This window comes from Caloenas nicobarica, chromosome 14 (assembly GCF_036013445.1).
Source record: "Caloenas nicobarica isolate bCalNic1 chromosome 14, bCalNic1.hap1, whole genome shotgun sequence".
Classification (NCBI taxonomy): Eukaryota; Metazoa; Chordata; class Aves; order Columbiformes; family Columbidae; genus Caloenas; species Caloenas nicobarica.
In genome coordinates this window covers 7,948,699-7,970,873 of record NC_088258.1, presented here as the reverse complement: position 1 = coordinate 7,970,873, position 22,175 = coordinate 7,948,699, and the positions used below count along the sequence as shown (strand labels likewise).

General features: G+C 42.1%; 2 protein-coding genes and 1 non-coding gene across 9 annotated transcripts in view; all 3 read left to right on the top strand.

The window, feature by feature from the left end:
- Nucleotides 1-12,482, top strand: part of EEF2K (eukaryotic elongation factor 2 kinase) — a 31,587-nt gene extending 19,105 nt beyond the window's left edge. For all 5 annotated transcript variants that reach the window (XM_065644598.1, XM_065644594.1, XM_065644597.1 and 2 more), the window contains 11 exons: nt 132-264; nt 954-1,081; nt 1,688-1,889; nt 2,155-2,222; nt 2,949-3,026; nt 3,835-3,897; nt 5,179-5,313; nt 6,485-6,673; nt 7,076-7,200; nt 8,603-8,781; nt 9,439-12,482. In XM_065644598.1, coding sequence (XP_065500670.1) covers nt 132-264; nt 954-1,081; nt 1,688-1,889; nt 2,155-2,222; nt 2,949-3,026; nt 3,835-3,897; nt 5,179-5,313; nt 6,485-6,673; nt 7,076-7,200; nt 8,603-8,781; nt 9,439-9,548 — 1,410 coding nt within the window. In that variant the 3' untranslated portion in view covers nt 9,549-12,482. The remainder of the gene's footprint in view (nt 1-131; nt 265-953; nt 1,082-1,687; nt 1,890-2,154; nt 2,223-2,948; nt 3,027-3,834; nt 3,898-5,178; nt 5,314-6,484; nt 6,674-7,075; nt 7,201-8,602; nt 8,782-9,438) is intronic.
- Nucleotides 12,483-15,765: 3,283 nt separating this feature from the next.
- On the top strand, nt 15,766-15,847 carry TRNAL-AAG (transfer RNA leucine (anticodon AAG)). Its single transcript has one exon. It is a non-coding gene; the product is annotated as a tRNA-Leu (tRNA).
- A 144-nt stretch (nt 15,848-15,991) lies between these two features.
- Nucleotides 15,992-22,175, top strand: part of POLR3E (RNA polymerase III subunit E) — a 29,326-nt gene continuing 23,142 nt past the window's right edge. The window contains exons 1-4 of one of the 3 annotated variants that reach the window (XM_065644615.1): nt 16,017-16,056; nt 18,859-18,956; nt 20,446-20,526; nt 21,666-21,716. In XM_065644615.1, the coding sequence (XP_065500687.1) occupies nt 18,894-18,956; nt 20,446-20,526; nt 21,666-21,716 (195 nt within the window). In that variant the 5' untranslated portion in view covers nt 16,017-16,056; nt 18,859-18,893. Of the gene's footprint in view, nt 16,057-18,858; nt 18,957-19,754; nt 19,814-20,445; nt 20,527-21,665; nt 21,717-22,175 lie in introns of those variants that run through there. The other 2 variants (XM_065644616.1, XM_065644617.1) reach the window with 2 other exon arrangements.

Genomic DNA, 22,175 nt, shown 5'->3' with positions numbered 1-22,175 from the left:
GTTTATACCAGTCATATTTCACCAATATGGCTGTCAGACTTGTTTACCCATTTATAAAAGGTGAATATGTGTTGTTGTTTTCAGTAGATGAAGGGAGAATTCTCTCAGATATCTCCTATGGTTCTTCCCAGGCCTTTAGTCACTTCACCTTTGAGCGCTCAGGACACCAGCTGATTATTGTTGATATCCAGGGAGTTGGAGATCTTTACACGGACCCTCAGATCCATACAGAGAACGGTACAGATTTTGGAGATGGCAACCTAGGTAAAAACAATGATCCTGTTTCACATACAAATGGATGCTCGTTTTTTCTTCCCAGCTGCTTGCTGGGTAGTTGCTACATGGCTGGTTGAGCCAGCACATTTCTGAGGGTCTTGCAAACAGCTGGGGAAGTTCTATTGTAAGGAATCCCTGAACAGGGCAGCTGCCACACAAGGGCAGATCTAAAATGAGAGCTAATCTCAGCTCACGTCTCCTGGCCTACTCTTAAAAAAGTCATGAAACTAGTAGCTTCCTACAATGTGAAAGCAACAATTGTGTCCTTGAATTTCCTTGCGACATTGCAGAAATGGATACAGCTGAATGTGGAAAGATAAGCCTTGCATGGTTTTAAAACTCCAAGTGTCCATCCATGAAGTTGTTCATAGGGCACAGCACGTTTTTCTAAGCAGGATTAAATTTAGGCATGTTTCTCAATGATGCAGCTACATTTATTTATTTTTATATCCTGTGCATACATAGCTTTTGAAGATTTTGGAGAGAGAATGAACAAACCCTTACAGGTATCAAAATAAAATGGAAGTGGGTTGAGCTGTGTGTGCTACACAGCATTTTCTCTCTTTCTCTTTTGATTTTTTAGAAGATGCTTTGGGACTTCTAGCTTTTAGTAAGCAAACCATCATATAAACTTTGAGTAAACCCTTTCTTCACTTTTTATTTTTTTAATGCCATAGGTGTTCGAGGTATGGCCTTGTTCTTTCATTCTCATTTCTGCAACAAGATTTGCAAAAGCATGGGGCTTGAACCATTTGATCTTTCACGCAAAGAGAAAGATGCCTTGGATTGTAATAAAAAGTTGCTTGTAAGTGCTTGATGAAAAGAGTGTAACTAAGCAGTATAGCTGGTTTATTCTAACTTTAAAAGACCTGTAAATAAAACTGAAATATGCTATTTACATGGCAAATAAAACCACCTTAGTCACTAATGTTGCAGTTTAAAATACAGGAGTTTAAAGCTGACTTACCTATACTTGTCTCTGAATTGATGCTGTAGCTTTAATTAATAGGGATCCTTGTAACACATATATTTAGGATCAAGTATATCTTTGAAGGGTAAAATAATTAATTAGTTTGGTATCTCACAAACCTAATTTGTGGAGAAAAAAAATAATAGATCTGCTTGTCTTTAACTGATCTCAGTTTCAACTGATATTAGTGGGAATGGATCTTGATGAAACACCTTGAATGAAATTCAGTCCTAAACAGAACTCTTTCGTACTCTAACAATGGCAGGACTTGGTATTCTGTTAGGATGTAGAACTTGTCAAAGCAAATTGTTATGTATATGTGTGCATATTTATACTCCCCCTTTTGTAGAGGACTCCTAATAAACACTCATGTTGGCTTATGTAGCATGCTTAGCATACAGAGAAGCATTATTCACGGGACTTTCTTGTTAATTTGTCAAGGAATCTGCTCAAACAATTCTCCGTGGCACAGAGGAAAAATGTGGCAGTAGCCGGGTGAGAACAGTCTCTGGTAGTCGACCTCCTCTGCTGTTCCGCCTGTCTGAAAACTCTGGAGATGAAAGCATGAGTGACATAGCGTTTGACTCTCTACCCTGCTCTCCTTCGTCAGCAACCCCTCACAGCCAAAAGATGGACATGCTTAGTGAGTAAGCCCCATACATAACTTCCTTGGGGATTTCTGAACATTTGGCAGCGACTCGTTTTATTTTGTTGGTTTTAAACACAAAAGCGTGTTGTATTTAGTCCAGAATACTTGTCTCTAGCATTCCTCTTTGAGCAGGAATGAAACTAAAAGTACTTCTATGCAGATAATTCACATATGTTTCTGTGGAAAAACTGTGGTAAAATGATGGTATCTAGAGCTTTCTTCTCAAGCACATTATCCTTACAAATATTTTTCTTCCTAGACTGGCCTGTTTTCAATGAAGTAGATAACCTGGTTCACAGAGACTATGATCAGCTTGATAACCAAAGGGTGAGTGTTTTTCCAACAGAAAATAAGATCACAATTCCTCAATGAATGTGTCTTTAAAGGACTGTCTGAAGGCTGTGTTCAGTAAAAGCACATGAAGATGCTCTGCCTGCTTTCATTGCCGCAGGTCACGTTACCTGCATGCATTTGCTGTTTCTAGTAAAGGAAGAACGTTTTATTTTAAAGCAATATTTTTTTTTTCTCTATAGAAATTTTCATCTGTTGTATTTTAACAGATAAAGTGTGTCTCTGTTCCCCTGCCTGCATGTTGTGTCTTTGGCACTAATGCCAGCTGCTGTGGTATGAAAGCTAAACAGAATCCCCATTGATGAAGCCTCTGCAAATACTGGTGCTGTGGGATGTTAGACAACCTCACCTGCAATAACGAAGGCCTTAGTACCAGGGACTGTCGGTTACTGTTTTATCTTTTAACTGGCTAAAGACCGAAAACTATATTAAGTGGACTCCTGATTTGATAAAGTATGTGAGTCGTTGATTTTTTTTTTTAACGTACCTAAGAGAGGACACAAGCTTGGGCAGTAACTCCTGGGTCATTAAGTCCTGTTCTGTCTGTCAGAAGCAGCGCAACATACAATCATTTTCATTCAGCGTATCCATCCAACATGTCTCATTGAACCAGCAGAAGGTTTTCTCTGTGGGAAATGTCAGTCTGAGATCCGTACAAAGGATGGGGCTAATGCTGTGATGTTTTGTTTTTACCTTCTGTAGGATTTTGAAAATGGTGGAGACAGTGGATATCCCAGTGAAAAGAGAAGTGAGCTAGAAGATCTGGATCACAGAGAGAGGGTAAGAACCTGACTCAGGGTTTAACAGAATTGAGTCTGTTCATACTCGAACTGCTTCCATAGAAGAATCTTTTTTTTTTATCCCTCTTGATCTAGACTTTTTAAAAAGAGGACACAGTTGGAAATAAATTCCCGCATGTTGCAAAATTACTTATCTTGGGAACATTAATGACACTTCTACAGGAAAAAGACTATTTCTAATGAGGAGCTTAATTTCAAACATCACATGTGATTGCATATTGTTGTGGATTTTTTTAAGTATGCTGTATTGCATTTGAGAAATGTAGCCAGCTTCTTGTTATATGGAATCCATCAATATGATGTACTTCCAGACTCCTTTATCCTCTTGACTCTCTATGACTTTTTATGGCTTGAGAGCTCACAAAACTTAATGTTGTTATCAGTTAATAATATCCAACTTTATGATTCCTGTGGGTTAGTTCATTACTCCTTTAAAATACAAACTTTTAAATAAATGCGTTTTTACCTGAAGATCTTAACTAGGTGTTTAATTAGAACATAGGAAAGAGAATACTGCTTCCAAAGATAACACTCCTTTTGTCACCTTTGAAAAAGTGAGGTATTTGTCATGGGATATCCAGTTTACAGGATTAAAGCTTGGATGTGTCATTCTTTACCATTCAGTATGTTTCTTTTTATGTTGTGATGCCACTGAGAGAAAAGAATCCCGTGGAAACTCTTTTGGTCACTGTCACTATTAATTTTGCTGCATAGGAATAGTCTAGAGGGATAACTGGCACACATCAGTTGCTTCAGATTAAATGATGTAAATCTTTACATTAACGTAGGCCCATTCAAACAACAACCGAAGACATGAATCTGATGAAGACAGTTTGGGAAGCTGTGCAAGGGTAAATAGAGCAGAAATGTTCATAGACTATAAGTTTGCCACTCTGCTTGTCCTATGTTGCACTCATCTGCCATCTGAGTTCACATCACTAAATCAGATGTCAGTTTTCCTTCCTTCCTTTTCAGCTACAAAATATGTTTATTAATATTAAACTTACCACTCTGTGTGTGTCTCCTTTTTTGCGTTGTCTTTATTTTCCAGTTAAAGAAGTACTATTATAAACAAATTGTCAGCTCTGTAGCTGCTCCCTGACATAAATTAGTGATTATGCATGGGTTTCTCACTTTAAAAAAAAAAATAATTCTATGGATGTTGTTTTTTTTCTGCTTGACCAGATCGTATTTTCTTTCTATACTTTATTTTTAGACTTGTGTCCCATACGTGGTTGGATGATTATTTTCTTAAAACACGCAGTGTTTGAAATATGTGACAGTGGCTCTCTCTACTGTGTGTGTATCTAGCTAAGGAAGAAAAGACCTTGTATTTTTTTAGAAAATATAGTTTCTGTGATAATTAGTTTCCGTGGCTATGAACTTAAACAAATAGCTCTATTCTGCAAGGAAGGAAACAACAGATTTGACAACAATGAATAATTCAATTAGATACGCTTTTCACAATTTCCTTGTAATGATTATATATTGCTGTTTCAGGAAATTGAAACAGCTTTAACAGGCTGAAGTTCTGTGCCGGTGACCTTCCCTGTCCTGTTTCCCCTGTGTTACATCCAAAGGCTTTCATTCTGATAGGATTGGCTTGGGCTACTGTTTCCCATCCACCCGTTTTGTTGAAAAGTTGTTTGTTCTCATTTATGTTGAACATCTGAGAAATACCAATGCATGCATCTGCCTATCATCTTCTGCACTGTTACTTCTCGTTTTTCTAGAGTTGTAGCATGCAAGCAGCATTTAAAATGTTTAGAGCTCAAATTCTGACCAGAAAAGTATGGGTTTAATTTTTGTGTGCATGGATAACCTCAGTGCTTGCAGTGTGACTATTCAGGTGCTTATTTTTATAAGTACCTTTGTTTCTGATTCAGAACTTTAAGATAATGCTTTGCTTTGCTGCTGTCATTTTTGGAAGATATTTTATGTTAGAATTAGACATAGAGAGCTTTATGTGTTTCTTTAGCTACTAACCTGACTTTTGAAAGCTGTGTCTTAAATTACAGTATTTACTAATAAGTAATAATATTAATGCAGGCTTTGATTCTGGATGGTAATCTATATGAATGGTATGGAAATTTTAATTTTGGATAGAAATAATAGCATATTCCCTATTTCAGATCAGCATGGAGAAATGGAATCTCTACAACTCTTCCAGAGTCCACATCCACAGACCGTCATGTGTCGCCCATGAAATTCAGAGGCTCAATGCACTAGAACTTGAAAAGAAAATTGGGAAGTCAGTCCTTGGGAAGGTAGGATGGGTCTAGTGATCCTGTTCTTTCCAACTGGAAAGAAACATTTGTATTTACTACTTACTTAGAGGTGTTGCCCTGCATGACTTATTTGTGCAGGTAAAAATAAATAACATATCTGTAGCTTTCTGTCACCTAATTGTATTTTATAAGTGACATGTGAGCTCAGGAACCCATGGATTCTGTCTGCTTTTGGACTTGGAACATCTGGGCTCCTTTGGGAAGGACTGTGCTGTTGTTTCATCTGCCTTTCCAGAGGCATCATGCAGGAAGGTCCAGTGGGATAGATATGGTGTGTCTGACCCACATACCTTGCAAAAAGGCAGGGCTGGGCTCCTGAAAAACAGTAGCGTGGACCAACTCTTTTTACTCTTGACTATCCTAGACAACGCAAATGTGAAATAAGTTTGGGTTTAAGTATGGGCTTAAGCCCCCACTCAAAACACATGGTGTAGATCTTCCTGAACATCCTGAGAGGCTCCAATGTTCTCAAAGGAGGCGAGGAAAAAATTACATGTTTGGAATGAAATCCTGCCCCCACTGAAAACAAAAGCTTCAGTGGTAGGAGGATTTTACTCTAGATAACGTTCTTTATTTTCTATGCCCCATGTTAATTCCTTTCCTGTGAGGGCCCTTGCTGTATGCAGAAGTCTGTGACCTGTGGTCGCTGCTGTTTGCCGTGCTGGCTGACACATTAGGCAGTTGCAGGCTGGATGCCCTTAGCTATGGCCCCCTCCCAAAGGTCTCAAAGGCCCCAGCAGATCTGCTGGGACAGGCCCCTAAGACCTGGTGCTCTGGTGTGGCACCCTGCTGTGATACTGCTCAGGGCGCACGAATGTGGGAAAACGTCGTGGAGCTGCTGTCTTGCTGAATTAGGTCTTTTATCTCTAGTAGTCAAGTTTATAAAGCTGTGTGTGTCTAAACTTACAGAACTGGAGAGGCAGCTGCACTGCATATAATCACATTTTGTCTGTTTAATCTAGTCAGGCTCTGAGTCCTTGTATTATCAAACTAGTCCTCTGCTCAGTCACAGAGGTACAAAATCAGCTTTAATTAAGTAGTCACCTCAGAGAGGTATTTTGGTGTGTAAGTAAAGCATCAGCACAGGGCTTTTGAAGCAGCAGATCCATACTTAATACTTGTGTCTCTTTCCTGTATAATGGTGTTCTAGGTTCATTTGGCCATGGTTCGCTATCACGAAGCTGGGCGTTTCTGTGAGAAAGACAAGGAATGGGATCAGCAGTCAGCGCTGTTTCACCTGGAGCGTGCTGCAGACTGTGGGGAGCTGGAGGCCATTGTTGGCTTAGGACTCATGTGCTCTCAGCTGCCACATCACATTCTTTCTGAGGTCACCCTGGAGGTAAACAGAAAGATCAAAGAAAATGCCAAAATGCAGAATTGTAGTCCATTGTAAAAATAATGTAAGAACGGCAGGAGATGGAGATGAAACAATAGCCATAGTTAGGTGTTCTGTAGCCTCTTCAGAGAACATAGATGTCTTTGTAATTAAGGACTTGGACAAAGCAGCATAAAATGCTGCGTGTTCCTGGTTTTGCCAGCAAATTACTGCATAATTTCAGGAAGTTTTTGAGGTGATCTTTACTATTCAGCTTCTTAATTTCTGGTGGCTGGGCCTGTTTCTCAGACATACTAAACAGTTGCAGCCATTACTGACTTAGAGAAACTGCATTTAACGTTAGAGGAAGGAAGGGATGGTTTTACTTAGAAACACACGTTTTAAAGGTTTTGTTTGCTTTACTAGGACACAAAGGAGAACAGAAATAAAGGATTTGATTACTTGCTGAGAGCAGCAGAAGCTGGAGACCGGCCTTCCATGATTCTGGTAGCAAGAGCATATGATACAGGTGTAAATCTTGGTTCAGACAGGTACTGTGTGTGACTGAGTAACTTAACTTGGTGGTCCTCCATGGTGGGGAGGGGGTGGAGAAGCACTTGCTGCATGTCTGTCATTCGCATAAAGAGCTGCTATGAAAGAATGTTTTGGAGTCACTTAAGATTTAGCCAGGTGTAAACAAAAGTGGCATTTAGGCCACGATATATCAACACAAAAAGAAAATCAGAGATGATTTCTGCTGTTGGCTCCACCTGTATGTTTGAGTTTAACCCTCATACCAAGGTTGCCCAAGGATAGCCAAGTTTTTTTTTGCTCTGAAGTTGGTGACTTCACTAGGAGATGCATACTTGAAAATTTTGAGATCAGTGGGGAAAAAGTGAACACACAGAACCCTAAAAATAAGTGAAAAGTATTTACAACTGCCATGGCTCCTTCTTAGTGATTTTTTTTTTTTTTTAAAGCATAGTTTTTTTTGAAAAGTGGTTTGGTTTTTTTTGCCTAATTAGGCTGTGAAAGATGCTGTAGAACAGGACAAATAGATGAAGTTGTAAAGTGATTATAGATGAGATGCAGTCAGATGAAAGAAGTATTTGTCGCAGTTATAGTCTTTCACTGCTTGTCATAATAGAAGTAGGAATGGAAATTTCACAGGAACATAGTCTTAATGCTGAGGATGTTATTTTTAATTAAGGATGATTTTAAGTTCTAAGAAGTTTAAAAATGCTTTTATCTCAGTAAGTCTTTCTTAATTTGGTCAGTACTCCTGTCTTGATAGGAGGCATAGGACCAGCATTGTGACTAAGAAATAGATTGTGATTTGCCAAAAGGTTATACAATATATTGGTTTGATTTTTTTTAGCATTTTAGATGAGTTTTTAAAAGTGGACAAATATTAATTTCCTTAAGTACCAAATATAACAGGTGTTGATAGTGGATTTTCTGCTTTTGTGTTGTAGCATGTCTTTGTTGTTTACATGAGTTTTGTTTTGCACAACAGTGAAACACATGGAAATGGTGAAATTTATTATAATGTTAAACTTCTCATTGAGGTGCACTGAGCATTCTCAATATAAAAATTGATGGTTTAAAAGTATATATGAAACAAGACACTCTGCAACTTCAGACTGTTTCTAAGTCAGTTATCTTCACAAATATAAATGACAGACCAAACCCATACAACTAGTAATGAAAGCTCAGACTTGAGCTCAGCAAGACGCTTCAGTCTGATACTTTCTTCTCTTTAATTACTGAATAAAGCAACTCCAGCCTCTTGTGATATAGTGACCTGACGCAGTGCAGAGTTAGTGAGCCTCCATGAGAACATTTGCTTGTTTGGAGAGCATCAAGCCTTTGAGAAGCTAGTGCAATATTGACTTCTGAATCTCCAAGGGAAAGTACATTTGTATTATCTTCAAAAATTGTTTTTAACTTCAGAGTACAGGATTGGAAGGAGGCGCTTTACTGGTACAATGCTGCACTGAACATGACCGACTATGATGAGGGAGGTGAATATGATGGCACCCAGGATGAGCCTCGGTATCTGCTCCTGGCCAGGGAGGCAGAGATGTTAATGATGGGAGGGTTCCACCTGAATAAGGATCCACAGAGATCAGGTTAGTCCTCATTTTGTTTCTGTAATCGGTAATCCTGCTTTTCCTTCCCTTTTCCCCCAACTTGTACCCCAAAAATACATTCTCTGCTTCAGCTGTTAATAAAACATACAGAGTCAAATATCCTCAGATTTGTGGATGAAGTTGTAATGATGCTGAGTGATAAAAGGCTGAAAACAGTGAAATAAGAGATCTCGCTGATGACAGGGGTAGTGGGAGGTGCCAGGTGCAATCCTGTGACACCCTGAGTCACTAGCAAGCAACCTTCCCTCCTGTGAGGCCTCTCAACTGTGGGTTGCTGCTTGAATTTTGAGTTACACCCATGACTCCCAGGCCCTACACACCATTGCCTTTGTTGTGTAACCTACATGTCAGGCATCTTAAGTCTGTCAGTCGTCTCAGGGCTCCTATGGGCTGGTCATACTTCCAGTCCTTGCAAATACATTGAAGAGCCATCAGCAGCCAGTCGTATAACTTTCAACTTGAAGAGCAAAAGCCAGATTCCAAGCTGATTTAACTCTGCTGTCACTATTAAAATCCACTGATACATCAGCCCTGTAGTTTGACCTCAATTTCTCTTTTTGTCCTTTAATTGCTTCGGGATAGAAAGCTGTTATTTCTTTACGCTGTTGACATAACTGACGCTATTTCCTCCTCTAGGTGAGCTGTATACAGAAGCAGCAGAAGCAGCGATGGAAGCCATGAAAGGCAGACTGGCAAATCAGTACTATCAAAAAGCAGAAGAGGCTTGGGCGATGATGGAAGAATGATACCACAATTAAGCAGCTCTTGTATATATATTTTTTTATAAACTTGCTGCATTTGCAGCTAAAAAGATATATTTTTATGTGATGTTACCAGGGGTTTTTTGTATTTTAGTTTTCTAATTCTTTTTTGAGAGGAGAAATCCAAATGTAAGTGGTATGTAGGGTGCCATAGTGTTACTTCCGCTAGTGTTTTAAAGCTGTAATACAGACACACTTGACCTTTTGTATATTTTTAAGTGTTAGAACTGAGCCCCCTAGGTTTTTTGACAAAAAATGAGGCTGATGTTTGTTTAGGTTTTACATGTCCTGTTTTTTACACAGCAAATGTTCAGTCTGTTTACATTTTCCGTCTCCTCCCCGCATTTTTCCTAAATTTTCATAAATTCTCAGCATTTCTTCATCATTTTTAGTGTATTTCACCAAATTCGCATGTGAATGTAAATTTTCAATTTAAGCATGCAGCTACTCATTTTAATAAGTAGTCCCATTCTATCACAGTGGTGTCCTTAGGCACTTCTGTTATCCTTTTCAAACAAATTCCAGATAGAATCCTTACAGTTTGCAGAGGGCTGGGGAAGGTATTTCAGGTTGACAGTGAGGATATTCACAGTGGAATATGTTTTATTCATTACCAACATTGCATATTTTACCATCAGAAAATCACTGTTCCTGATGAGGTGAGGCATCCAGCTACCTCTTATCTTCACATTTTGCACCATATAATAACCTAGTTGTATAAAATTCTACTGATTTTATATGATATTTGTCCAATGATGTATAGTAGCAAGATCTGTAATATATGGGTAAGTTGAAGTTATTTTTACAGTGACATCTTAATTCTCAGTGAAACTAGATCATCTCACTTGAAATGAGAATATGCTTTCCACCATTTCCAGAGGGATGTTTGAAAAGGTTAGAGGATGTTGATTCACCTATTTCTATGTATAGAATATAATTTATCTGGTTTAAATAGCTTTTAAAATAGTGTTTTATCTGCAAATAGCTTCAAATGCTAGTTAGAGAAAATTGCTGGTTAAAAGGGAAAAATTAAACACGTGAATTTCTGTGTTCCATTTGCATAAACCTAACCAGTAATGGCAGGACCAATACATGGTGGTGGTTGAATTATCATGGTATAGAGAGAAGTTTCTTCCAAATCCAGTATTTTATTCCAAAGCTGCTGTGCCATCTCTATGGATAGTACAGAAGCTGTTCCTATTCCTTGGGTTGTGGTTAACAGTCATTTTGCAGGAGATTAAGATGGAAGCTTTGGCCTTCTTGGCCTTACAGTGTCCTGAGGCTATAAATTGATAATAAGGGGCAGCCCCTATGAAGTGCTGACTGACCTATACTGCTCACCAGCTGCACTTTAGCCAAGCATTTAAAAGTCTGCTTAAAATTAAGCAGGCTGCTAGATGATGCAGTTGATTTCATTGGGACTTCCTGCTTGCATAGCTAAGTAATAGTAATTTTTTTGTAAAATGTAGAAAGCATTTATGGAACAGAAATCAGTTCTTCCTTTGCTGTGCAAGTGCCTTTCACTGGGCTCCAAAGTTGGGCTCCAAAGTTATGCTCCCCATTTACTCTCTTTCCAGCGAATAGGTCTTGAATTATTGTTTAAACAGTATCCAAGCATGATGTTAGCAGCAGCTGCTGCTGAGAGGTGATGTCCTGGTGCTTAAGGAAGTCAGATGGGACGATTTTAATCCTTTTTTAGAAGAGAAGGACGTTGTACTTCTGGGTGGGTGCTGTAACCACCAGGGAGTTGTAGCCATGAGTTGCCTTGCAACACATGGCCACATCTCCTTGCTGTATAATGTGGGGGGTGTGGGGAAGTAGTGCTCATGGCCTTTTAAAATTTTGTTTCTTGTTTTGAGAGTGAAGGTGAAGCTCTTCACCCATTAATGGAGGAATGTCTAGTTTCTAGATCTCAGGTAGATATAAAGCTAGGTACTAAAATAACCAAATTTGGAGGGCCTCATATTATTTGAGTCTAATATGCTGACATAGAACCAGAGTTTGTAGGCTCGCAGGTCAGATGAGTGTTTTAAGTGCCTTTCCAAAGTTCTGCTTTAGGTGCCCAAAGCCTTTTCTGGATGTGACCTTTTTCAGTTCATAGCATTATAATATCAGCTCTCAAAGGTGAATAGTCAGAGTGTTTTGTGCAGAACCGATACAGTGTAGGCACTATAACAAATTCAGACAAAGGTTTTGTTTTCCTCATAAGGTGTTGATGCCAAGTCTTTGAGATCTTCCTTGGAAGGAAGCACGTATAACACCACCACCAACCATGTAGGGACGAGATTGGATATGCCCATCCAAAATGTGTAAGGGACATAGAGTATAATTAATGACACTTTTTGGTGTAATTTGCTAAATTTATTAGTTGCTAAAGTTGCTGACACTTCTCTGTAGATCTGGTATGTAAATGTGCACACAGCTCAGTGAAAAAGTTATAATTAAAACATTGTCGCCAAATATTTTTTTTAGTAGTGTAGACTACCTTCTGTCCTTAGGTGATATTATATAGCTATACAATAAATAGGGCTGTCAAATTGAAAATGGAAATTGTTTACAGAATATGCACAACTTCTATTATATTCTTTTGAAGATAAAACCAATCTATGTGACAGACTTTTGAAATGATATTGCTATATGCTGTATTTTTAATCTATTCAGAATGAATAAATAAAAATCTCTATTTAAAAAAAAAAAAAAAGTGAAAATAAATCTGGGGCTCAGCCTGCCAGAACTTACCCAGGTTTAGTGTTGCTGGATGTCAGTGGGAATATTGCTTGGGAAAGGACAGTGAGATGGAAGCCTTTGTTTGTATGTCAGACATGCAAATAGTGATTGCCTGCATCGCTTGGTCCTCCCATTCACTTTGTCTGGTTTCATTGTGCCTGGTCAATAAAGTTGTTCTTTTTTGTCACTTTTCTCAGTAGCGTTTTAGTCATTCTGTGTGGAGGGTTGATTTTGGTTTTTTGTTTATAATTTGCCAAAGATCAATCCTGCTATTGCAAGCTTCCAGAAATCCTCTGTGGTGGTTTTACTATTCCATCCCCAATTTCATTCACTTTCAACAGTCAGAAGTAACTAACTGGAAAGAAAAATAAATAGATGTGTAGCACGAAAATCTGTATTTTCCTCAAGAAAACTAAATAGGTGATGTGCTGTTTTATTTGCATTCAATTACAGACGCAATGTCTGTAACTAATAAGGGATAAGATGTAAGGACTGAAATGCTCATTTGCAGGATGGCTACAGAGGCATCCTTATGCTTTCAGTCTATGCTTAGTCCTGAGAAAATAGTGGAAATACTTGGCCTCTGATTTGAGGTGGGAGAAGGTGGGGTTTTTTGTAATGGCTGCAGTATCTAATGATACACTATCCTCTTCAGTAGGATTTATTTCCCTTTCTGTTCAAGAATAAACTGTCTGCTACTAGTCCTTTTAAACTGTTAAAAATCGAGCTCTTACTGTTGCTTTTTTTTTTTTGCTTTATTTAGACAGGTATAATTTATTATACCTGCATAGTTTAAACAATATGAAATTGTTCTCCAGCAAACGCACTTTGAAATAGCAGAATCGCCTAACAAAAAGCCCCAGCAGGGCTTCTTCACTCCACTGTAGCGGACTAAAATGAAAAATGGTGAAATTTGGCACTTGCGAGTCTTGTCTTTAGCTATAGCTGCTGCCGCTGAGAGCTGGAGTGTTCGGGAAGTGGAACAAAGGAAGAGGGGATAGCGTCCACCAAAAAGCATGGCGACAGCCAACACTTCCAGCTTATAAAGTGTAAATAAGAATATTGCATGTTTCTTAATTACTAGTCTGTGGGACTGATTTGACTCTCACTCTCTTCCCCACAGGTATAATGTCACTTATGAGCGTAGAACGACTGTTGACAGACACAAGTGTAGTTTAGGTGGGCCAAATCAGGACTTTCTTCTGAATGTTAAAAGGGAGGATTTCACTTGAACCTCAGGTTGGATTCAGGGCCAGTGCTCCTGGTGGTGAGTCAGGCTGTTTTCTGGTTTAAGTTCAGGGGCATCTCTCCTGTGTCTCCCACTGCTGGGGACCTGAACACTTCATGGGGACAGCTCAGAGGTGTGTAACCATCGGCCCTGGTCCTTAGTCTGGACATAATCAATACAAGTGTTAGGTCCTTTCTCTTCTCTGGCTAACCCCTGTGCCAGGAGAGTGATATAATGAGGCTGGTAGTTTGCATTATATTTTGACTTATGCAAATTCATTCTTTTAATTTGGAAAAAGTCCTGTAATCATCATCTTGCAGTGGTAAAATGAGAAATCTGGTGACCCAACTGCCAGTCCTGAGGAGTGACCTTGCTCCTGTAAGTGTCCCACGTGGCTTATGTGAATAATATTGGGTACATGGGCTTCCTTCAGTGTTCAGAATTGTCTTTGTGGCCAGGTGTGGTGGATGTACTCAACCCCCACCAGCCAAACCAACAGCAGTTTGGTTCAGGCTCCAGAGGAGGGAAAGGCCTGAGCTGCAGCCAGGCCAAGAACTCCTTCCAGGAGACCCACAAGGAAGCAGAACGACAACTGAACACCAGTAACTTGTGGGCGCAGGGAGTCTCATACATACTTTTCCCATTGCATGCAATTTGACTACGAGCCAACCACTTTATTCTGTAAATACAACAGCCTGGGTGAGCCCACTTTGAGCTCTCCCTGCTAAATAAACAAGCTGTTTGGTGATGGTTTTACCACTCACAGGTCAGTTGATGAGCCCAATTTAAGTTTAATATTAATCATTTAGCTTAAGTAGATGCACACTAAATATAATTAATTATTTAGAGATATAAGGTTGTATGATTTTTAAGATACACTTTGCTTCATATTACTTGGTAAGCTGGATTTGCTAAAATTTTAAGCTGTGAAATTCTGCTCATATTTACCAAAAGCAGCTACAAACTACACTGAACACCACTTGTGCTCCCTGCAGCCTCTCACCACATCTCCCCCCTCCACACCACCATGCAGTGCTCTGGGTGGTACCCCGTGTCCACCGCTGCATGCACCAGTGCTTGGAGGCTGCTCCATCAGACTTTTTTTCTAAACTTTTCTGCCTGAACAGATTACAGATGGTTTGCTGCATGAGGCCAGTTGAGGTCTGCTGCCTTCTCCCTGAACTTCTCCTGCTTTTTGGCAAAGTGGGTGATGTGGGAGGAGTGTCAGCTCCCTCTGTTCTCAAAAAACCCCATGTTTTTCTGACAAGGCACTGAATGGAGGGTGTGAAGCTGCAGCAGCGCTGAAGGAGGATCCCATTCCTGCTTACACGTGCGTGCTGTTACTCCTCAGTACTTGTAGGCAGTGAATGAAATTTTTAGCAAGACACTGCAAAACTGTGGCCTCTTGGCAGAACCACGTCCAGCAGCTCCCTGGGAACAGAGCTGGTACTGCAGGGTGCTGTGGGACATGCCACAGGAGATGGGTGAGGGCTCCAACAGGTTTATATTCTCTACCCTGGCTAAATGGACAGCCATAACTGCAGAATTAAATCAAGCTGCCTTAGGACTTTGTGGCCTTGCCCTAGAGAAGCTGGAATTTTTCTCTAAGCACAACCTTTCACCTCTAATTGAAGGGTGACAACAGCATTAATTCCCCTAGAAAACTTTGCCAGACTTTCAGAAAAAACGTGGTCTGAGACTCCCAAGGTCACCTTCACGGGGCATGAGACAGCTAAAGTGTGCTACTGTCCCTTTTCACAGGAGTTCTGACTGCTGCTGCTACTACTGGTGCTCCTACAGCCTGCCATGCCAGTCCCTCTGCTGCAAGGAAGGAAAAAAAAAAAAATTCCAACCATAAAGCTTCCTGGCTTTTCACTTTGCAAACTCGGTGAGTTGTGGCTTTGCAGCAGAAGATTAAAATGCATAGGTTTTAGATTTGTTGTAGACTTTCCGCGGGGGTGCACAGGCATCCACGTGGCAGCGGGGCGGGGCAGAGCTCGGCCCCCACCCAGCCCCGCCCCGGCTCCCCGCCCGCATCGCGCCGCTGCCGTTGCACCTGCTTGGAGACGGCGACTGACACAACCCCCAGTATTTTATTTTTAAGGTGGAAGGGGCGTGTAGTGAGAGCGGTTGCTGGAACCGGGACTTGGAGATGGGAAGGGCTGGTAAAGGGAACGGGGAGAGAAAAGGGTGGAAAAAAAGATTGATGTGGACTAAAGCTGGCGGCGAAACAAATGTTGCCACAGTGGTAGCGTGGCCGAGCGGTCTAAGGCGCTGGATTAAGGCTCCAGTCTCTTCGGGGGCGTGGGTTCGAATCCCACCGCTGCCAGCAGCACTTTTTCTGCCGCGGGCCGCCGCCGCTGCAGTGCCCCCTGGCGGCCGCCCCGCCCGCGAGAGCATTGTGGGTAGGAGGAGGGCCGCGTCCCCACGTGCCGGCCGCAGTGACGCCAACATGGCCGCTGCCTGAGCGCCGCCCGCCCGCCGCGCAGCGCCACCGGGGAGCCGGCGGCCCCGCTGCCCGCGCCGGCCCGCCGCAAGGTAAGCGGCGGCGGCGCCGCTTTTGCTCCTGCCGGGGCCGCGCGGGCGGCGGGGGCTGTGCGGGTGGTGGAGGGCGGGAGCGTGGCCTGGGCTGGGGTGAGGTGGGCTTTGCCTGTCCGGGAGGGCGGTGAAGACGAGACGCTGTGAGGACTCGATACCGCGGCAGGTACCGGGGCCGCGCCCTCCGTGCGGTTCCCTGACAGGAACCGGCGCGGGCGGTCGCCGCCGTGGTGGGGTCTTCGACGGGAGCGGGCGGGGGGCCGCTCGTAGGCCGCGGTCCCTCGGCTCCCCTCCCCGGCGGGCCGGGGCTGCCGGCCGGTCCTCCCGGGGCCGTAAAGCGGCGGCACCGGCAGGGCCGGGGCCCTTCCCCCGGGGCTGGCAGCTCTGCGCCGCCCGCCCTGCGAGGGCGCAGCTCGCACGCTAAAAACTGCAGCCGGCTGGCCCTGGCTGGGCATGGGCTCCGCGGGGGCTGCGGCACAGCCCTGCCCCAGCCCCGGGCGGCGTTCGCGTCACCCCGCGTTGTGGCTGCGGCCTGGCCGCTCGGGCCCCGCTTCCCTGCGTGCCGCTCCGCTCCGGGCTGCCGTGGCAGGGGAAAGCGGGCTCGCAAGTCGGCAGGGCTGACGAAGCCGCTGTCAGCGTTGGGTGCCGGGCCCCTGCGGGTGGGACGCTGCCCGCCCGGAACGCGGGGCCGGGGCTTGGGCCCACGACCTGGCGCCGTGTGGGGCTGTGAGAGTCACGCACGGCAGCGAGCAGCTTAATCACTGCGCCTGGCAGAACAGGCTGGCACTTTGCTGCGTAAACGCTGGGGTGTTAAAGATTCATGATTAATGCATGATCTCTTAAAAGCTGAAGATGTGCTTCAGTGACATCACCTCCAAAGAGAGGTCCTGCTGTGGAAGGGCTCTCTGTGTTCACTACCAGAAGATGACGGTGCAAAGCTGCTTGCAGATGAGCAAAGCAAGAGAAAATTAGGCAAATAATCGGGTCAAAATTGTAATTATCATAAATGTTTGGAAGGTGCTTCAGCTTCTTTTGCAGCTTCCATTTTACTGTGTGCCATGGGCCACCCTGAACTAGAGGATGGCTGCTGGGGCTGGACTGAGAGACCCACTGCACAAGAAAGTCCAGGTGCTGGAGGATATAATGGTAGTGATTCAGAAGGTGGCACTTTTCCCACTTTGCTCTTTCATGGCATCACTGTGGCAGGAGTTCCCAGCCTTTTCCGCAATGCATAATTATGTATGAAGAATATTTCAGGTTTCAGTGCTGGTATTTTGGGGATCCGTTATTATTGACAAATTTAGGTATCAGTGAAATGCTGGAGCATTTCTTGCAGGCCTCGCTAAAAGTGTGTCAGATGACGTGCAGATTTGCAATTTTCCTGCTTACAGTTCTATTAAAGGCTTTGGTATTAAGAAAAGATAGCTCTAGTACTCAAATGGCCTTCTGAGCTCAAACTTGGAGATAGGATTCAGCTGCTTCATCGCTGATTTTGACAGTTCTTTAACCACAATATTTTTCTTCATTGGTTCTAAATTGGTGATGTTATGGGCAGCTAATGAGTGGTTTCATTGGTCCTGGCATTGGTCACGTTGCAGGAGAAATGAGAAGATGTAAATCTCTTGCTCTCGTGCAAGCCGTTCTAAAGTTTAATGATTCATACTAGTAACTTGCATTAATATTGATTTGCACCTTAAAGAAAAGTCTTTTTTAAAAGAAAACAATTCTGCGTAAAGGAAATTTGAAACTATGCTGACCGTGTTTGCTATCTTCTCGTGTTTAATTCCGTTCTGTAACTCTTGTGGTGTCATATATGCAAATACTTGTGACAAATGCAGAAATTAACATCACCATATATACATACATATATATATAGTGTAGACATAGAATTGTGTCTGCATGCCTTCCATGAAAGCTTCATTCTGATTCATAGGATTCCTTCAAGTTGCGTGAGTATTATAAATTGTGCTGGGACACGCTGCTTCCTATTTATAGACCTGTCATTCTGATACTCTAATCAAAGGAACTGTAGTCATTCTTTATCCTTAAATGAATAAGAAAAAATGTAATCTCTGTAATACATTTTCCTTGAATACTGACAAGCTGGATTCACAAAGAGATTTTGTGTGTAATTGCGTAAGCAGCGTTAGAAGAGGGACCAGAGACCGGATCTTTCAGGCTCCCTTTCTCTTTCTCTCTTTAGCCTAAGGGATCTTAATTTCTCCTCTGGAAAGCGGATCACTTTCTCAAGAGAGAAAGAACAGGTAGCACATACTTGGCACTCAGGCTAAGAAGGGAAGGGTGGTTCTCAGTCCTCTCAGCGGGGTGAGGACGGAAGGTTTGGACTCAAGTCTCCCATCTTTCAGGGTGTTATCACGTGTCCTTGCACATCTGGGGCATCCTCCCGTCATCAGCTCTGTTCTGAATGAGAGCTGCGATGGGTCCATTTCATGCGGAGCTATCAGGCCGGCTTTCCGTGAGCCTGCAGTGTCAGGCCACCCAAGGGATGTGCGTGGGGAAAGCAAAATTGGAACTGACAAATCTCATTTCTTTCAAACAACGTATTCATGCATGTATTTTTGGAGGAGAACTGAGTGCCTGATCACAGAAAATACTCTGATATCAATCTGATACCACATACAATTGTGCACTGACAGCCCCAGCCCGTGGTTAGCTGAACATACTGGCTTTTTGCTTTGAAGGTTTTGCATTTCTACAACATTATTTCAATTATTAATTGGAAATATTATTGAGCGCAAATATTAATTTGAAATATTATTGAGTGGTAATTTTCAAACACAGATGTATGGTGGGAAGAGACCGAGATATGCTGGTGCATGAAGAAGTTGAAAGTTCCAGTTCAGTACTGGGAGGGGCACATTTTTGGTCGTGGAGAACCCGTAAGTGAAAAATATGAACTCATATTTCTAGGTGGAATGGCAGAAACAGTGTAAATGAAGCAGAGATGTTGCCTGAATGGAAATTTGCCTGTGTAGTGATGTTAGTTGCACTCATATCCAGAATGCCTATCCAGCCTCTCTGAAAGGTTTCTTCAGCAACTGTGTGTATATTAATGTTTTGAGGAGTCTGCAAGTGTGTTTAAATATACTTTGCTGGTTAAATTGTGTGTATTGTATATTTTTTTTTAAAATGCCACTGTCTAGGATGTACCGTGGACACTGGCTTCCTTCTCTCGCAGCCTGTTGCCAGCTGATCGTGGACGCTGCTTCTTTCCCTTCCTCTGTGGGAGGCCCAGCAAAGAAGTGAGCTGGGCTTGGGAGGAGAAGACAGGAAGGGAGCGTTCCCAAACACACATCTTATTTCTTTGCCTGATTATCTTTGGTGTTAAAACCTGTGTTGGTCAGTGTGTGAGAGATCTTGTTTTTTGTGCCTGTCTTGACCGGTACTGGCTGGTTAGTGGTGTCTTAAATCATCTGGATTAATTAACATGGTTGCAATGCCATCCCAATAATTTGTAAATCCTTTTGTTTGATTTCAGCAGGGAAAAACTATTGTTGCTTTAGCTGAGGGATTATTTTTTGTTGACTCCAGCACTAGATTGAACGTGATGATTCTTTGTTGTAGAGCACCCAATCCCCAGTTAATATCTTATTTTCTTTGGTGTAGTTATGAAGTAGAATAAGTTCTGATGATTTCAAAGGACCCCAAGAAAGACAGAGGAGTGTATTTTGGAGCTCTCATGTAGCAATAAAGGCTGAAGAGTGATGGGTCAGGAGACAAGGCTGTAACATGTCAGGTAGATGAAATCAAGGTCAGCACGTTCAGAGGTGGGAATATTGACTGGTCCCAGCACAAGGTTCCTACAGGCTTTTTTCTTCTCCCAGCTTTTTAGCTGTGTGCTTTCTCCATTTTCTGCTTTCAAGGAATTTTTCTGAGGAGGGAAGTTAGTGAACCACATGGCATTGTCCTTAGTGACAGTGACAACTGCAGGGGCAGTTCCAGAGCTCACACGTGCTGACGGACCAGCCAGTGCACTGTAAATGTGCTGGCTGGAAAACTGGCGGCTACTCGTGTGTTATAGCTATGCAGTGTACAAGATACATACTTTATGCAAGTAGGAAAGGCCTGCCTTTCCCTCTGTAGAGCACTGATTCAGTGCCCTCATTCTTACGGAACCGCCGGCTTTCAGAAAAGTTACAAGAACTTACCTATTTTTGAGACATTTGCATGTCTCTTAAATTTGGTGACAGTTGTTCAAGATCGTGGAGTATTAGGGACCTGATCATGCAAACACACACACTCCTTGGAAAAACAGACTGAACAGATTACCACTGAAAGGAACTGGGTTAACTTGAACAAATACTCTGGGCTGCACGTGGTGCATGGCACAGATGTAATGACTCATATGGCATTTCTGTTTTCTTTCAGGTTGTGCCAAGGAATAAGCCAAGAAAAAGCTTTTTGTATCCTAGCATGGCAAATGAAGAAGATGATCCAATTATACAAGAGGTAAAAGTGCGTCGTGGCAGCAGTGATTGTACATGAGAGGTTTTTTATATTGTTATTCTAGTTCCCAGTGTTCTTACATTGCTGAAACAATGTGTGGTCAACATCTGTGGTTGTCTTATAACTGACGTCTGGCTCTGTGCAAGGAAATATGTTGTGTGGGCCAAGTATGTGGCTCATGGTATCTTTTGCCAAAATAACGGTGTCCGTGTTGGCAGATTCGGCTTAGGTTTTTCACCCTTTGTAATCTTTCCATGTCAGAAAAGGAATACAGGTGAGAACTTGCTTCTGCCACTGTGTGTTTCCAGTGACTGCATTGCATGTCTCTGAGACCTGTAAAAATTTGAATGACTTAGAGTTATTATCTGTTAAATGTGAAGCTAAAATTTTTCATGTCTTCTGCTAAAACAAGCAGTTGTGCTCTGATTCCTTTCTTCTTTAAAGAACTGCTATGTCCCAAAGAGTAGCCACAGTGTCCGGTTTGCTTTATGTCTGAATTTACACACCAGAAGTACAAGGAAGGGCAAGCTCATAAGAAGGAGCAAAGCCATGAGAAAAGGGGTGGGAACTGTCAGGAGTGTATTTAAATGTGTGCAGAACAGCAGCTTCTGTATGTGATATTCATAAAACATCTGTGGATTTTTGGTGCTGGTGGCAAAATGCTGTTGAATCAGATTTTGGATGCGGGTGTCTCTTGTCTAATTTAGAAAGATTTTATGACAAAATACTCGTAATGAGGTTACTTTCAGTCATACTGTCTCTTTGAGAACTTCCTCCTGTTTCTTTAATTGTGATAACAGATTCACTTCAGCCCCTCAAAAATTTCTCATCTTTCATTTCAGGTTTGTTTGTCAAGTTTCCTTAGAAAGAAAAAACACAGCTAGAGCCACTGTCTGCTGCCTTATCATAGTGAGGGTTGTTGTTTGTTTGTTTGTTTATTTTTAAAAGGCCAACTGCAGATTTTCATGTCAAAATCAGCAGAGAGGAGACCTTTGACAAGAGAGTCACGAATGAGTTTTATGTTAGAGTTTGTAATGGAAAACTAAAATTTTCTGTATTTGAGCTCTAGGGTTTGTACTTTTGTCTGAGACTCCATCAATTACAGTTGGTGTCTGATGAAAGTTGTTTGTTTTGCTTTCTAGATTGATGTGTTCCTGGCCAGAAGTCTACTGGAGAAGCTGTATCTGTTTCAGGTATTTTGGTAAACTTTTATGCAGTGGTAGTTTGTTTAAAACAAATTCAGAGCAGTAACTCTCCTTACTGCTTCAGCATGCCAAGATCTGGGATATGGGCAAGTCTGTTTGGGTCTCAGTCAGTTCCAACATTTGGTATTAAATCATTGCCAAGAGAGGAGTGGTCATTTATGGCACAGGCTTGTCATTAAATCACTGCCTTTAACCACCCTAAGGGAGAGCTTTTAGTAGATGGTGTCTTTTTATCATGGTTTGGACAAATGTGCAGTCTCTTGGCCATCTTCTGTCATCACTGATTTCTGCCATGTAGAGGGCCGTGTAGTGACAAAGGCAGAGGACTTGGTGGGAAAGCAACACGCTTTCTAGGTCATACTCCCAAATCCCATGATGACTCACAAATCACTCAAGTTTTTTCTTTTCTTGATGTCTTGTATCCATCTGGCAAGTGGATCTACATGC